The sequence below is a fragment of the Crocodylus siamensis genome, chromosome 5, assembly GCF_052110815.1.
Source record: "Crocodylus siamensis isolate JL-2025a chromosome 5, ASM5211081v1, whole genome shotgun sequence".
NCBI lineage: Eukaryota > Metazoa > Chordata > Crocodylia > Crocodylidae > Crocodylus > Crocodylus siamensis.
Window position 1 is genome coordinate 175,504,184 of NC_143399.1, and position 17,566 is coordinate 175,521,749.

At 43.8% G+C, this 17,566-nt stretch overlaps 1 protein-coding gene across 1 annotated transcript; it reads left to right on the top strand.

Annotated features, from left to right (window-relative positions):
* The first annotated feature begins 2,203 nt into the window (after nucleotides 1-2,203).
* Nucleotides 2,204-16,641, top strand: VIM (vimentin). Its single transcript, XM_090047235.1, has 9 exons — nucleotides 2,204-2,811; nucleotides 3,723-3,783; nucleotides 10,991-11,086; nucleotides 11,171-11,332; nucleotides 12,247-12,372; nucleotides 14,133-14,353; nucleotides 14,462-14,505; nucleotides 15,267-15,352; nucleotides 16,266-16,641. The coding sequence occupies exons 1-9, from the start codon at nucleotides 2,255-2,257 to the stop codon at nucleotides 16,305-16,307; spliced, it is 1,395 nt and encodes a 464-aa protein (XP_089903361.1). The 5' UTR covers nucleotides 2,204-2,254; the 3' UTR covers nucleotides 16,308-16,641.
* Nucleotides 16,642-17,566: the final 925 nt, after the last annotated feature.

The following is a 17,566-nucleotide window of genomic DNA, read 5'->3' on the forward strand; positions in this document are numbered from 1 at the left end:
ACTGGGTGTGGTGCGCTCTCTCTTCCCCTTTAAAAATTACAGTTAAACTATCAGTGTTTACCAAATAAAGTATCATTAGTCTATAAACTGTTTGATGCAAGCTGTCTTACTTTTGCCTTCTCACAGAAGGAGGGTGCACCAGAACTTCAAGACAACTCACAAAGGGTTCTGGTTGAAACTTGATGGGCTGAAATAAAGAGCTCTCAGAGAACTGGACAGCACAACTGAATACAGGCTAGGATGCCAGTACAGTTAGCCTCAGGAATGCCGTGTATGTGTGTGACCCCTGCCTCCTATTGAATGAGTGAATGAAGTGAGCTATAGTACAAGTCTTGTGTTGCAAGCACTTCTGCAGTTCAACCTTGTCAGCTTCATTTGTTTGACTAAGCTGCAGCGAATAAAAGAAAGGCAGGTCTGAAGATGGGTGGCAAGAGGTCCACAAGAAAACCTTTCATTTAGATCCAAACTATATGCTTGTATTTCCAGGTAGTATCAAGAATCAAAGCACAGCACAGTTTCCCTTATTTTACAAAAGCCTTTACAGAACATTCCAGGCTTGATTACTGCTCCACAGGGAACAAGTAACTCTGACTTTACCCTGTCCTCTGAGGGGAGAATGCTTTGCAGCTCCCTCATCAGCTGTCTATCAGCACTTCCAGTAGAAGTATTTGTTTTAATAGGATTGCAAATTAGAGAGAGGATGTAAAAACAAAATAAAACAAAACTGTGGCTCATTGTCTGTGATAGAGCACACTAGGCACTATGATAGTACATGTAATACATCACAATGGGATTACATGATGTCAATTATATTTTCACAGCAAACATGGAAACCCCCCCTCAGATCACTTAGCTGATCAGTCTTGCAAGGTTTCACTCCTTTGTGCTCAGGCCAGGCTGGGTTTTAATGATGGGGCAGGAGGGTGGGGGAGGGGTCCCCAAGTCTTCCCTTGGGAGACAATTTTACAAGCAAATACAGTCTGCCGGTAGGGAGTTTTCCCTGCCATTCAGTGTAAATTTGCATTCCTCCTAGTTCCTACTCCTTGTAGCACCTAAATAATTGTTCACAGTTGTGGAGAGCACAACTTTCTAAAGTCAAAATTCCCATTTGAAAGGATGAGAGTTTTGCCTGAGCATAAAGAATGCCTCCTGCTTGCTGTTTACACTCCTCAGTTTTCACAGCTCACCAGAGCACTCATTTAGAAAGGCTCAAGGCCTGGGCTGGTGCCCACTGGAGTCAGCGGCCAGGCTCCTATTGGGTCCCCAGTCACTGAGGGCAGTGGCAGGAAGCAAGAGCAAGATCTTGATCTCCTGATGTGCTGCCACAGTGATAACCATCTTCTTTTTCTGAGCATCATGTGCTGACTACTGTGCACACCTCTGGCTAGAACAACACTGAGCCAGACTAAAACTTGCATTTGCACCTTGCCAGGCCCTAGCAAATCCACCCTGTTCTTCACCCAGCTCAGGGGAAAGCCGCGCTGAAGAGCAGTTTCTGTTTGAGAATCCTGTGCTTCAGCCCTGGGAGAAACAGTGCCAGAGAAGCGACGGTTTTCACTGCTCAGCCTGGGGCCCGCAGCCCTTTCACACAGCTGAGGCCGAACCCTACCCTGGGCGTTCAGCCTCTACCTTGCTGAATAAGCAACCGCAGGGGGAAAGAAAGGGCAACACTTCAAGCAGACAAGGTCCTTTGGGTAAATCTGATATCTTTTATTAGACCAACTCCAATAGTTGGAAAAATTCTTCTTCCCAAGATTTCTTCCAACTATTTGAGTCAGTCTAATAAAAGATGTCGATTCACCCAAAAGACCTTGTCTGCCCGAGCCGTTAGACCAGCGCGGCTACGCCCAACCCTTCAAGCAGCCTTCATGTCTCCGGGGCGGCGCACGGGCATCGCGGCTGTGCCTCTGCCTCTGCCCCCGCGCCGGCCGGGGCCGGGGCCGCGCCGAGCAGGGCGGGCTGCGACGCCCCCTACCCGGCAAAGCGCCGCAGAGCCACCGCCCGCGCCCCGCCCCGCCGCGAGCAGAGGGGACACCCCCGCGGCAGCCAAAAGGCGCGAAGTCCCGCCGAGCCGGGCGGGGCGGGGCCGGGGGCTCCCCAGACCGCCACGTCCCGAGCCAGGCCCCCCCTGTCTGCGCCCCGCCCGGCGCCGCCGATTGGCTGGCAGCGGGCAGGGCGTGGCAGGCTATAAAGCCCGCGCCGCGCCGCAGCGAGCGCCCCGCTCGCCCTGCCAGGCTCTCTCGACGCCGCAGCCATGAGCTTCACGTCCAAGACCTCCTCGTACCGCAGGATGTTCGGCAGCAGCAGCGGCGGCGGCGGCACTGCCCGGCCCGGCGGCAGCACCCGCTATGTCACGTCGTCCAGCCGCTACTCGCTGGGCAGCGCCCGGCCCAGCGGCAGCGTGCGCCTCTCGTCCACGCCCGGCGGCTACGCCACCAAGAGCACGTCGGTGCGGCTGCGGAGCAGCCTGCCGCCCGCGCGCCTGCTGCACGACACCGTGGACTTCTCGCTGGCCGACGCCATCAACACGGAGTTCAAGGCGAACCGCACCAACGAGAAGGTGGAGCTGCAGGAGCTCAACGACCGCTTCGCCAACTACATCGACAAGGTGCGCTTCCTGGAGCAGCAGAACAAGATCCTGGTGGCCGAGCTCGAGCAGCTCAAGGGCAAGGGCACGTCCCGCCTGGGCGACCTCTACGAGGAGGAGATGCGCGAGCTGCGCCGCCAGGTGGACGAGCTCACCAACGACAAGGCCCGCGTCGAGGTGGAGCGCGACAACCTGGCCGACGACATCATGAAGCTCCGCGAGAAGTAAGTGCCCGGGGGGCGGCGCAGCCTGGACCCCCTGGCGGCGGGCCGGGGCCGGGCGGCGGGGAGCTGAGCTCGGACATCAGGAAAACTTTCTCCCCTGGATGGTGGGGGAAGCACTGGAGCGGTTCTGAGGTCTCCGTCCTCGGCCCCGGCTGCACAGCAAGCGGCTGCAGATCAGCGCTTCTCAACCTCTCTTGTACAAGGGCACGGGTGCCCAGCCCCGACCCAGTGCCCCTCACCCCGCAGTGTGTGGGGTGGATGGGGCGGGGCGCTCTGCCAGCTTGGAGGGTGAAGTCGTGGTTTCATGCGGTTTCTCCTTTAAAAGAGAATCCATTTTTAAAGTTTGCACCCTGACCCTTTCATATATTCGTGCTGGGTTGCATCCCATGGGTTAAGAAACACTGGACTAGACCTCCCGAGGTCCCTTTCAACTCTAATGTTCTGTGACTAGCCCTGCCTCCAGAGAGGTTTCCCTGGGGCTGTGGGGTGAGACCTGGGACACCCGATCTTGGGTCTTCAGCCCCACCCTGAAGGGGGAGGCATGGGCTGGTGGGCACGCTAGTCTGTTTCCTTCCTTTGCCAAAGGAAAGTCACTCCTCCACAGCTTGAGTTTCCCCACAAGGCAGCTTTCAAGCAGTGCAAATTGGGGTCAGCCACTCGCTGCATCCCTTGAATGAGTTGTGATGGTCGTGTCTGGCCCTGGAACAGTTGCATCAACTGGAAGCATGAAAAGCCTAGTCAGGCTGACTTGGAAAGGCTCTGCTCCCCAGGGAAGTATAGGCATGGGATGCTTCTTGGCAAATGAGCCATCTTTCCCTCTGAATGGGTGTGGCTCCACTTGGGTTTTACACTAGCTGCTGGTGGCTTCCTCCTTGCATGGCTTTACTCCTTGTTTATGCTCCTGCTTTCAGGTTGCAGGATGAGATGGAGCAGCGAGAAGAAGCTGAAACTACCTTGCAGTCTTTCAGACAGGTTTGTCTCTCTTTCCCCTCCCCCCCACACTTAAATATGAGGCCCAGCCAACCTAAATTGAAGTGTATAAAGCTTGCGTAATACATAAGTTGGATAAAAAGCCACCTAGTGGTAAAAAAGAAGACTGGAAACATTGTAGAAATGCATATGGATTTTTTTTGTTTAGTTAGTCTTTTATTTAGGGGGTTTTTCGGGGGAATTTTGGTTTGTTTTTTTTTTTTTATCCAGGATACCAACATGTGGCTTTCAGGGTTAAAACTCAGTTCTACAATAATAAACTTCCAAGGTTACTTAAAAAAAATGTAGGGTATTTTTGGAATATTTTGCAAATGATACAGCTTAATTAAATTGAGTGGGGTGTTTTTTTTGTTTGTATGTTTTTATTAAATAAATCGGATTAGTAGAAGTCATCTGCATGACTAGGTATGGCATGCCTGATGTATCATAGGTGAAATGTTAGTGTATAAATGAGAACCCAGGACTTTGCAGAGGCTTTTGTTAATGCACAGAGGAATTCTGTCAGTAATCATGTAGATTCTGCTTGTTTTCTTTGGGCCGATGCTGTCGTCTCAGGGGGAGGGGAGAAACTATTGTTTTTTTTTTGCTTTATCCAAGTCTAGCCTATCTTACAAAAGTGCGCTGACGTGGAATCACTTTCTGATCCAATAAGGGTGAAAGGGAGCCATCTGCTTGCTTGGCTGAAGGGTATTAATGGTTTCTATGGGATTCACCGTGGAATGCAGATGCAGGCATTATGGCAAGTGTAGTGGCAGCAGATTGAAATAATAGAAGTCTTTGTATTCAGGGGGACTTTCAACAGGCTGCATTCTTATCAGATGTGTAATGATGCAAGCATATTTTAGAGGCTAGTGTTATATGGCATCAACTATTTTCTGTGTTTCCCAGTCTCAAAGTATATAATACAGGACTCCTTCAGAAGACTTGACTGACCTCATTTCAAACTTCCAAAGCTTGTTCCAAGTTAAAATTTCCTATCTGCTTCACAATCTTGTTTTTCTTTCTTTTTCTTTAAGGGAAGGGTTATCATATCAGGAGCAGACTAACTGATTACTATGTTGAAACTGAATTTTCTATTTAGTGCAGAGATTCTCAAAGATGGGGGGGTGAGCTGGGGATCTGAGATGGGAGGTAGTCAGCTAAGCTTTAGAGTGAAGTAATGAGTTACCTGGATGCCTTTTAATTACTTGAGCAAGAAACTAGCCTTTAATTGACCTACAATTTTGAACTTTTCAAATAGTGCAGGCATTTTGAAGTAGCAAGCTTGCAAATAGTAGCTTGCAAGCTCAGCCTTTCTGGTGGTTATTTTAAATTTAGTTCATTTAAGATTAAAGTGCTTACTTTCTTTACACGACTTCCCAAAGAAGGTGAGGAGGAAAGGTAAAGTTTGTAATAGTTAAATACAATCCTGTAACGGGGACTGGAATCTGGCTGGAGGCAAAGCAGTTAGGAACTGCTAGTAGGTGCTATCTGTATGGCGGCAGTTTTTTGATCAAGGTGAACGGTGCCAGTTGATGTTTAGGGCTTATTTTAGAGCATAGATGCCAAAGCCTCAGTTCTTTCATAAGACAACTGGGAGTAACTAAGCTGAAACTGGCCAGAGAATTGTCACAAACTTCAGGGGAAGTACTTTGTGTCTGAATTGGATTCTTCATAACCTAGAACCTAATGTATGTGAATGTAAAGACCTATGTGACACACATGTACTTGGTTTGTATTGCTGAACTAGAGTTCTTGCCAAATTTGGTTAACTAAACCAGGCTTACATCAGTTAAATCAGTTAAAAGCAAAGTGCTTTTTTTATTTCTACCAATCTGTTTAAGACTCACTTAGCTAACTCAATTGTAGCTCAAGTTTCTCCTAATACACTTGGAGTTCTAGACATGCAGCATTCTGGTGAATCTCATAACTTCTATTATACTATAGTTGGTAATATTCTGTCAGATCTCATCTTTGCCATAAATACAAGTACAATGTTACCAGTAAGACTAAAGTGGCATGCATGTATATCCTTGCAATACAAAGGGTCAATCTTCACAAAATGTTACCACTCTTTTTAAAAGTAGTCAGATGCCAGTAGTTTAACTGAGATTAATCAGGATTTGAATTGCATTTAATGTGTTATACATGAATCAAACCAGAGCCATTAATGTATTTTACAAACTATATTTTATTTATGTTCTGGTCATGATCGAAAAACTGTTGGATTCATGCCTTTATCAGAGGAACCAAAAGCCTGAACAGTTTAACATAGTCCTGTCACTACATGTTGACTGTTCTCACATTGATGCTAAGGCTGAGCTTGTTTCGTGAAGGAAAATTTTAAAGAGGAATAGCCTATTGCTTCCTAGTAGAATATGCATGCTTCAATTGTTTGCATGGTTTCAGCAGTTCTGACACTTAATTTGCCACACTTATGGCTCAAAGCTGTTTCTGGGAACACAGTGCTGCCCCATCTTCCAAGAGCTGTTCTGGAGACAAAGGGCATTTATACATGTGTTCAGGGAGTTGGGGGGTGCGCTTTAATTAGAAAAGCTCTGAGTTGCTCAGATTAAAGCACCTGGAGTGTCACACACATCCTTGTCCCTGCACTGCAAAATGGCAGTTCATAGATTTCATGGACATCAGGGCTGGAAGGGACCTCGCGAGATCATTGAGGAAGTCAGCTGGGGTCATAGGATCCCAGCAAGATAAGCATCCAGTTTACTCTTGAAGGTGTTCAATGTAGGTGCTTGAACCACCTCCGCTGGCAGACTGTTCCAGACCTTGGGGGCTTGGACAGTAAAGAAATTCTTCCTTATGTCCAGCCTGAAACAGTCTTGCAGGAGTTTGTGAGCGTTCAACCTAGTCATCCCTTGGGGCGCTCTGGTGAACAAACGTTCCCCCAGATCCTGGTGGTCACCCCTGATAAGCTTAAAAGTGGCCATCAGATCACCCTTGAGCCTGCGCTTTTCCAGGCTAAAGAGTCCCATGGCTCTCAGCCTATCATCGTAAGTCTGTTGGGGGCATTTTAAAGCTCATCGAATGAACTTTAGTTCAAGTGCCCCCACTGCCACTTTTCAGTGCAGGGATACTGATACACTTGATGCTGGAGCGCAGTAATTACCACACTTCAGCAAACTGGATTATTCAAGTTTGCTCAGGCGTGCTGTAATTACAGCACATTGGAGCAGCTTCTCTGCATGTGTATAGGTGCCGAAAAAACTTCATAATGTTAACTTCTTAATGGGTACTTGTGCTTCAAAATGGGAAGCAAGCGTGTTTAATTACATTCAAACTTAATCAAAATCAATTTAAGGAATGATAAGACACATACCACAAATTTTCAAAATGATGATGGGATGATTGGATAAAATGAACTCTGTACCCTAGATTCTGGGGGTCAAAAGTGTGGCAATATTAGTGCAGTATTGCCCCAGAGTGTCACTGGGGAGTAAGTGTTATTGGAAGCCTCTGGGCAGCTTTCTTCCCTTGTTCTGAAGAACGATCTGATTAAACACAGACATATCCAGTCATTTAGGCTACTAGTGTTTTGCCTTATTTTGTATTATTCATGCATAGATTTTTTTTTTTTAAAAGTGTGTGTGTGTGTGTGTATGTATGTATGTGTGTGTGTGTATATACATACACACTTGAAATGCTACAAGTCATCTGCATATCTGGGTTTAGCGTGCTGTTTAAAAAGAGTTGACTCCATATCTCTAGCATCACAGGTGTGCAGTGGAAGAACAGTTAGTGTTTGTGCTTTAGAGCAGTGGTTGGCAACATGTTTAGCCTGTGGACCAGAGTACTCAACCTTGACCCTGAAATGAGTCAGATGAGTGGGTGTTAGGATCCAGCCCCTGCTTTCTCTGTAGTGGCATGCGGAGAACATGGGTGTTATCACTAGGCTCCTCCTCTCTCCCTCCCTCCCCACCCATGGCAACACAGAAAAGTGATTGTGGTCAAAGCCCTTTACTGTCAAATGGCGCTGAAGATATTGGTGGGTGGGTGCAGGCCATAGGTTGCTACTCCTGCTCTAGAGGCCTTGCTTTGTTCAGGAATTGTCAGGCTTCTCCCAGTTGACCCTGCTGGGAATAGGTCTCTTCATTTGAGCAGAGCTGAGAGAGTTTAGTTTGAGTTGTGAAGTTTGCTATTGGCAATAGAAACTGAAATGCCTTAAAAACATGTCAGGCCAACGGGCTGCTGGGCTCAAGTGGCTTTTTTTTTTACCTTGATTTTTAGATGCACCTGTCTTTTAAACAGATGCAATCATATAAATTTGTTTTCTGTTGGTGGAGATGCAAGTAGCTAGAGCCAGAACATCTTCAGGTAAAACATAATGTCAGCTCCTCTGCTGTAAGCTGCTATTACATCTGGACCACCTGTGACATTTTGTGGAAGCCTGTAAAATGTTTGCACTTAAATGCTCGTTAAGTATGTTCCTCTGAAAATGGCTAAATGACAGAAATGTTAACCATAATTTAACTTTGTAGGACAGCTGATAGCTAACATTAAAGTTTGCCTAAGTGTCTCTGTTGAAGGGCACTGTTTTATAAGATCTCTCATTGTGTGAATAGCTGCGCATTGCGCAGGTTAAATTACAGTTGTACAGTTTCCTTCCAGAAGGAGATAATTACCTTGTGACGTAGAATACAGCCTCATATGAAATGCTAGCAGTACTCTTCTGAGAGTACAAAGAAGCATTAAACAAGTGCTAGAGGGTAAAAGTGACCAACAAATTCTGTTAGTACTATAACTTTGGCCCAAGAGAGGATAATACACAGTCTTCTAGCACTTGGCAAGGGAGTCTGCTTTATGACATATTCAGGATAAAAGCATGTTTTTAAGTTTCAGACACTTTCCCTTTCTTCTTCCCTCTTTTACCCCTTCCTCCCCCCACTTAATGCTTTGTAAAATTAAAACATTAAGCAATGTTTCACAGGTTAATTTATTTGAAATATGTGCAATTGTGCATGCACATAACATGCTTCCTGTTTGCCCATCTAAACGGAGACAGGTTTACTAGGCAACGATTTATCTTGAAGAATGTTATGTGGCAGTTTGCACTGGTTCATCAGCTCAATGCACTTGAGATTTTATAACATGACTTATACATGTTTGCTGTTGATTAGAATTATCTTAGTGCAGCAAAAGGTAGAGTATTTACCAAAGAATGCAGGGACTTGGCAATGGTTAACCTAATTAACTTGCATCAAAATGACAAGAGACTGCACTTTGAGGGAGGCAAAGGAGAAATGTAAAAGCCGTTTAGGCTCGGGTCTCTTTGTTCCCATTCTCCACATCCTGTGCAAGGTAGACAAACCAGTGTGTCCTCCTTACTCTCCTTCTCCCATGCCATCTGCTTTACCTAGTATTTCCTTTCTAATTGGGTCTGTCATACTGATCTTTTCAGAAGGACTTTAAAGTATAGAAGTTGTAGTCACTTAGTCCTGCCACTGCTGACAGAGATGCTACTTTTTCAGGGTGTTTTTTTTAAAGATCCCCAGGTTTAGAATTTCTTGAAAATGGGGTGTTTTTATGACCATGATGTGTGCTGCTCCCCCATCCTCCTCCCCCCTGTTTCCAGGTATTGATTTCAGCACTGGAGGTTGCAGTTATTCAAAGACTCCCTTTACGCTGTCTTTCTCTAAGGTCCCTGACAGATGTTCATTTAAAGATGCAAAGGGATCTGATCTGTGATTCCTAACAGTCACGCCTCCTACCATGCCACATGCATGGCACAAGGCACAGTTGTGGGATTGGGGATCAGTTCCTAATTGCACCCTGATGCCAGTGCAGGGAGAGCCTGGGATTGCATCCAAGGCTCCTCTGCACTGACAAGTAGCATGCTGAGTTTCCAGCTTGGAGGGTCAGTCAGCTGACTGGTGCTCCCAGGTTTAAGAGCACACTGTGGAGAAGGGCTCTGGGTGCTCCTGAGGCTGGGTGTGCTGATAAGCATGGTCACATTTTCTAAGGCGCGAAGAGCACTATTTTGTGTAATAACTTTTTGTGGCTTATTCCATGTTTTATTGTGCCATTAATTGCATAAATGTGTGACTGGGTAACTACAAAAAACATGATTAATTGGTTAATTGCATCTGAAGTGTAACATCTGCCAGAGACTTGAAACCAGTGTGGTTCTTCTCTGTTGTCATGAAGCTAAGCAGTGTGCAGTTACCCAAATTCCATGCCCACACCCAGAACAATCCCACAGTGCTGCTAGTGTATTTTACATACCATCTACGCTGCAGACTTCTACTGTGGAGACTTAAGGTAATGAATGGACCTGTGTTTGTTCAGCCTTGTATGTGTACAGAGACATGCAATAATACTGTATTTATCTGAGGTGTATGAATCATGTTAAAGCAAGGGCTGCTAGTAACTGGCTAGGTCAGTATTTATGTTTTGTATGAACTGCGGAGACCTAAGTTTTTTTTCTGTTGGGTAGTCTTAAATGTTCACAACATGGGAAATAAACCACCAGAACTAAACTTGAGGAGAAGATTTGTGGGAGACAGAATGGTGTCACACCCCAGGAGTCCACTCAGTCTCCTGGAATTGGAGGCAGAGTCCCTGCATTTGTGGTGACTTACCAGTTTCTTGCACCCCTACCACAGCCCTTAAGTACCTCACAGGATTAAGCCTGTAAGGCCATAGATGATCAGTTGGATCATAGCTATAAACCATGACGTCAAGTTAGACTTCTGCCTCTTTTCCTTTCTTTTTATATATGGAACACATCTATAACTTAGATTTTGGCTGAGGTCTTCATTCTGTACAAAAAAAGTATTCAGTCAAAATCAAACTGGGCATGAGGTCCTGTTTTGTTGCATGTTGTATTGCATTGCATCCCATGTATTTCTTTTTCTTTAGTATCTAGTACAGTATATATTTAGTTCTATATAAATGTGCTCTTTTGCTGTATAATGTGGAAATAACTTTTTAGTTCACCTTTAAATTAAAGTTCTTATCTACTTCCATGAAAACTGCTTTCTGAAAGCACAATAAAGGTGCTGATTCTTACTCCCAAGAAAGATGAGGCAGCTCAATGCCTCTAAATGTTGCGGGGCCACATTTTCAAATTAAAACTGGCCTTGAAATTGCAGGTTGCCTGCTGCTTGCCTTCTGAATCTGTTTTAATGGCACAAATGTCTTTTAGATGCACTTTTCCTATTGATGTTGCTAAACAGACTTTTCTTGGCTTCAGGATGTTGACAATGCATCTCTGGCGCGTCTTGACCTGGAGCGCAAAGTTGAGTCTTTGCAGGAGGAGATTGTATTCTTGAAGAAGCTTCATGACGAGGTAAGTGGAATAGCTCTTGTGCTCAGAGTAGTAATCTGTATCACTGTCTATTGAATAGTTCTTGACTATCTACTTCTGTTTAAGGAAATTCGGGAGCTGCAGGCCCAGATTCAGGATCAACACATTCAGATTGATATGGATGTTTCTAAACCAGATCTTACTGCTGCCCTGCGTGATGTTCGTCAGCAGTATGAAAGTGTTGCTGCTAAGAATCTTCATGAAGCTGAAGAGTGGTACAAGTCCAAAGTAAGTCTGTTCACCAGAGCACCCCAAGAGATGACAAGGTTGAATGGTCACAAACTCATCCAAGACCGTTTCAGGCTGGACATAAGGAAAAACCTCTTTACTTTCCGAGCCCCCAAGGTCTGGAATAGATTGCCGCTGGAGGTGGTTCAAGCACCTACTCTGAATGCCTTCAGAAGACATCTGGATGTTTATCTTGCTGGGATCCTATGATCCCTGCTGACTTCCTGCCCCTGGGGCAGGTGACTGGACTCGATGATCTCCCGAGGTCCCTTCCAGCCCTGTCTATGAAATCTGTGAAGTCTATATAAACAGCTGTTACATTATCTACCATCTAGATTCTAGAATATGGTAATCCCACAAATGGGGATCAGAATTGTACCAATATAGTGAAGCCTTAACTAAGTCTTCCCAAATGGTGTAGTTCTGCTTTCTAGGGATGTAGGCTGTTATGAAATCTGAAGTAGGCACTAGCCCCCCCAGTTAGTTTAGGCTTCTTAATTTTCTTCTTGAAGTGTTCTTCGTGTTCATGGAGTATCTGAAAATATTCTAGGATGCTTTAGAGAGTGTTGGTTATAGCCATGTTGGTCTAAGGACATAGGCAGACAAGGTTCTTTGGGTAAATGTGAACTTTTATTAGACCAGCTAAATAGTTGGAAAATTGTTCTTTTATTTTAGATGCATACACATAATGTCAATCTCTACTCCATTTGAGCAGTTTAACTGAAGGCTGTTAACACTGTTTTAATCATTAAATGAAAAGATAATCTCTTGGCTCTTTTATTTCACACTTTTTAAGTCTTGGTGCTGGCTCTTGATTGATCATTTTTAAAACCCTCTTAAGCCTGTGTCTACATGGTATGACAGATCCTTAAAGTGTTTTTTGCTAACTGAAATTGTAAATCTGTTTGTAATAGTTTGCAGATCTCTCTGAAGCTGCTAACAGGAACAATGATGCCCTCCGTCAGGCCAAGCAAGAAGCTAATGAATATCGCAGACAAATCCAGTCCCTCACCTGCGAAGTTGATGCGCTTAAAGGAACTGTAAGTGAAAGGCAATAGTTAAGGAGAAAAAGCTACAACTGTCAGTACTGAAAGGATGTATAATGAAATGCTAAAATGGCTGTGAATGGTCTGAGCTGGTGAGCAAAGGTGTAGCATAGTTGCACCCCAGGGAATTGTGCACAGAAAAATTCAGGTATGACTTTGAATTTTTCTGTGCAGAAGAATCCTGGGATTCTGAACATTTTCCTACAAATTTCTGAATATAACACTATATGAACCTTTAGAAATCTATGCAGGTACTTTGTATTTATACATCTGTATAACATTTTTTTATAACCCAGTCTGTGCAGGGGGTTGTGAAGGGATGTAGGGGTTTGTGTGTTTGGTTGTGGGCCCCCTGCCACACATTCCCCACCCTCCACCCCATGATACACAGCCCTTGCCACTGGCAGCTCAGCAGCAGCAGGCAGCTGGGTTGAGAGGGCGGGTAGGGAGTTGGAATTCATGGCCACAGCAGACCGAGCCCCATGCACATGGTGGCACAGAGACATCTTGGTCCACTGGCATGTGCCTGCGGACCAGACCAGGCTGGCTCTGCCAACACATGGGGCTTTTGGTGCTTCAGGTGTGAGCTGTTCACCATTGGGCCAGATGGGCTGTGCGTGTCCATGGGGCTTCCAGCACTCCAGTGGGAAGCTGTACATGGAAGCACGAAGTCAAACGCCATCAGGCCAAGCAGGCTTCTTGCTTCCACATGCAGGTTCCCACTAGAGTGCTGGAAGCCCCAAGTGTAGGCACAGAGCCAGCTGGTCTGATCTGATGGTGAATAGCCGACTCCTGCCTGCCCACCAACAAACCCCACACTCGCCCCACCCCCTCTTGCAGGAAGGAGCTCTTCTCTACTTACCCAGCTGTCCAGTCGCATGGATCTGTTCCTCTACATGGGGCTCACAGTTGGAGTATTGGGAGCCCTGCATCAGTAGAGGCACAGAGCCTGCTGGGATTACATTTTGCAAAAATTATGCAATTTTGCATGACCATGCCTTTTATGCGCCCAATTGTGTGGGTGCATAATTGCACAAAACTCCAGGGTTTACACAACATCTACACTGTATGAGATCATAAAATAGATGCTGAAGGATCTTTTTATAAACTTGTTGCTTTCCTGCAGCATACTACTTATGACTTGGAAACTGAACCTCAGAGGGAGTGGGAGGAGTGTGTGGTTATTAGCAAGCTAAGTGAATTAACATAAAGACTTCTTACCTACTTTTAATCCAAAACTTACATTCCACACATCAGTTATGGAAAGAACTGTGGCGTGGCTCACTGGTAGAAAAATTGATGCTGCAATTCCAGAGGTCCCTCTAGTCTTATGGTTCTCTAACGGGGTTAGAAGAAAAATAACTTCTGTATACACCTATAAAATATAGTAAGACTTAAGACAGCTTTGAGTACTCTTCCTATAGTTGCCAGATTCTAGTTATAAAGGTTGTTTAAAACTGAAGTAGTCTTAACTATGTATTACATAGATCTACTGTAAAAACAAATCACTTTGAAAATAAGTCATTAACCTAACTTTTGTACTGTAGGCAAGATGGAAGAATTCAAGGGCAGTCTTGAAACAAACTTTTTGGAGAATTGAGGACTATTAAACTTGACTGTCTGTCTTTTAACAGTATATTATTTCCACTATCAGTCACCTGTGTGTGTAAACGTTAATTAGCGTGATTAAAGAATTGTAGTGGAGGGAATGCTGAAAGTTTAACTACAGCCAACCATGTTTAAAACATTTTCAGAACGAGTCCCTGGAGCGCCAGATGCGTGAGATGGAGGAGAACTTTAACGTTGAAGCTGCTAACTACCAAGACACTATTGCCCGTCTGCAAGATGAAATTCAAAACATGAAGGAAGAAATGGCTCGCCACCTTCGCGAGTATCAGGATCTGCTGAATGTCAAGATGGCTCTTGATATTGAGATTGCTACCTACAGAAAACTGCTGGAGGGAGAGGAGAGCAGGTACAAGATGAAACTGGAGACAAGGAGTTAACTCCTGTCTGCTGTAACAAATGGCACATTCCATTAGTTAGTTGGTTATTAAACTAAGACTTCTTTTCCTCTTTCCAGGATTAACATGCCTATTCCAACTTTTGCTTCCTTGAACCTGAGAGGTAAGCAGTCTCAGATGATTTCTGCACTACTTATAAATCTATTTTAATCTTATCAATATGCTAAAGATGTTTCTTTAGTGTAATTTTAATCAAAGTCTTGTTCCTTGAACCTGTTTGGATACTTGGGCCCTGAACACCAGCTTGTTAATCTCTCTCTCTTTTTTTTTTTAACTGTAATATTTTTAGCACCTACATCACTTCTGTCTTATTATGGAGTAACATTCTGATAATGCTACCTTTTTATAAGAGTAAAAGCTTGCAGCCAAGATTGAACTGGCAAGCTGAGTATCAGAGCTCACTAAAGGCAAATTTCATGGGAGTCTGGTCTTCAAAGGGCAGAGACTCCTTTGTCAAAAAGGGATCCCACTTTCAATTTGACCACTTGAGAACTGAGACCGAGTCAATCCAAAACACTTTTTTGTGTACACTTAGGCAAAAATGAGCAATGAACAGCTGTCAAATTCAGATGAATTGCTTCACAATACTCCAAACAGGAGCGCTTACTTAGAAATCTTTAATATATACTGAATTTTTGTAAGTTCAGAAGTCTCTTATTTTTGTGGGGGGGGAGAGAGAGAGAGACCAGATTTAAACAGGTTTACTTATAAAATCTGAACTTCTTAGTGCCTGTTGCTCATGTCTAGCTGTTGTCCTGAAGGATGTTTCTTATAAATTCATTCATTACTAATAAACTACAGGAGCAAATGAGTAGTTTTTAATATTCTGTACAATTAACTAATTTTTAATACTTTAACTTGCAGAAACTAACATTGAGTCTCAACCTATGGTTGATACTCACTCAAAGAGGACACTCCTAATTAAGACTGTTGAAACCAGAGATGGACAGGTTGGTGGTCATTTCATTTGTTTTAGGTGGTGGGAGGAAATCATCTTGGGCATTTTTACACATGCAAGCTCCACACCACTGGGTGCCTTGAAAAGTACCTGGCACTGCGAAGCTTGCAGTTGTATAAGTGGCAAAATGCACATCAGTGTACAGAAAATAGTGGTGGTGTGCTTTTGAATTAAAACACCTAGAAGGGGATTTAGTTCAAAAGTGCACTGTCACCATTTTCTGCGAGCTGACATGCATTTCGCTGCTTGTACAACTGTATGCGATGCTGAGAGTCTGCTCTAAAGTAGTGGATCTCCAGCATGTTGTGGGGCAAATAGTATGTGTATAAATGCCCCTTCGTCACAAGTATAACATGATGTAGACCTAACTAATCTGTGTAGTCTCTTTGCTTACCAAACAAGGTGGGCTTCAAAATAATGCATCTATTCATATTTGCCCATGAGCCCAGGGTGCAGTAGCCTGCATTTTCTGGATATTTTATACAATTTAAGACATGTTTACTGTAACCTCTGGGAGATCACTCTTCAGCAGTGTTGCAGAGAATTCTGTAACCTTTATGTAAAAGTACATGCAGAGAGGCTGTTTCTAAGTCTAAAATATCTGAAAATACAGCTATCCAGGGCTGCTAGCTAGTTCTGAAGTAGTGTTGCTAAAAGCCATTTTCTGGAATTTTAGAAAAATTGTCTAATGTGGCAGGCAAGCAATGCTTGTAAACTGCATTCTTGTTGCTTAATTTAATCAAAACAGAGATCTCCAAATTAATAACTAGTGATTTTGTATTTATGCCAGAGTAAAAGAAGCTGTGAAAAGTCATAAATTGGGCTTGAAAGCCAGTTTTCTAATAGATGCATCTAGTATTGAAGTTCAGACTTAAGTTGTTGTCTTTTTTTTCTTTTTTTGATAGGTTATTAATGAAACCTCCCAGCATCATGATGATCTGGAGTGAAAACCATGAAGGAATCTGCATCCTAATTAGTGCAGGAAAAATTCTTACCAGCAAGATTTCAAAAAGTCCAAGTCTTAAAGGAAGAAACAGCTTTCAAGTGCCTTTCTGCAGTTTTTTTTTATAAGAGCGCAAGATTGTAATGCTAGAGAATAGGTTTTAGATCTTGCAAACTGGTTCTCCCTGAAGGTTTAGCATTTACAATGGAGTCTAGTTTACAAATAGCAATATCTTGTGCTGCAATACTGTTTTTTAAGTATCCAAATTTAATAAAACTGCTTTTTTTCAGCACAGTATGAGCAACCTGTCGCTGCATCAATAAATAATTGGAAAATAGCTTTTTAATGTGTCCTTAGTAGCTGTTTTATTTTGACCTTTTAGTCCCAGAGGACAGATTAGTAGGTCACATTCATCTGCTTGTCCCCTGGACTCTGCCCCACACCTGGTCCCCCCACTCTCCTGCTGCCAAATTTCTAGACGTGAGGGGCCCTGCAGGCCAAATGACATGGCTCTACAGATCAGATCTTGCTTGCAGGCTAGGGGTTGAGCACCCTGGCTTTGACCAATACAATAGGAATTCAATTTTGAATTGAATTGTGCAGACTGAGGTTTATTAAGTGAAGCTGCATGGAATACACTTAAATGAGTATACATTCATTCATTCTTACATGGACTATACCAAAAATAGCTTGTAACAATGTTGTGTCTAATTCTCTGACCACCTGAAGAGCAATGGACCAAATTAAATGGACAACAACAACACATAGATGACAAAGTATAATTTTATGACTATTACCAACAGCTACTAGTAGCCTTTTTGGCAAGAGGATGGCTCGGGTACTTTGAGCACCTACAGCTTTTTCTTATGTTCTGCATAAATGCATATGCATGCTTTCTTAGTTTTTTAAAAGAGGGGCAGTACTTTAAAGTGAGTGCAAGCTGTTTAATTTTTTAAATAATAGCATGCCCATTATAAATACATGAGTAGACAGGAAGGCATCCTTCATTTCAGAAACAAACACTTACCTAGTTGAAATGTAGCAATAACTGGCTAATACATCTCTTGGAACTATGGGCCATGTTTAGGGAAGTCGGGGCAGGAAGCAAGGGGCCTTCAGGATGATGACATTACTGCTTTCAGCATCTAAAGTCTGCCTAAGTCCTAATTATGCAGTCAAGTTTAAATCTATAAAGGGTCTTGGCATTACCTTGTAGGTACTCTCTTCTACCTAAAATAAAAGTCTACCTGAATTTGGTAATTA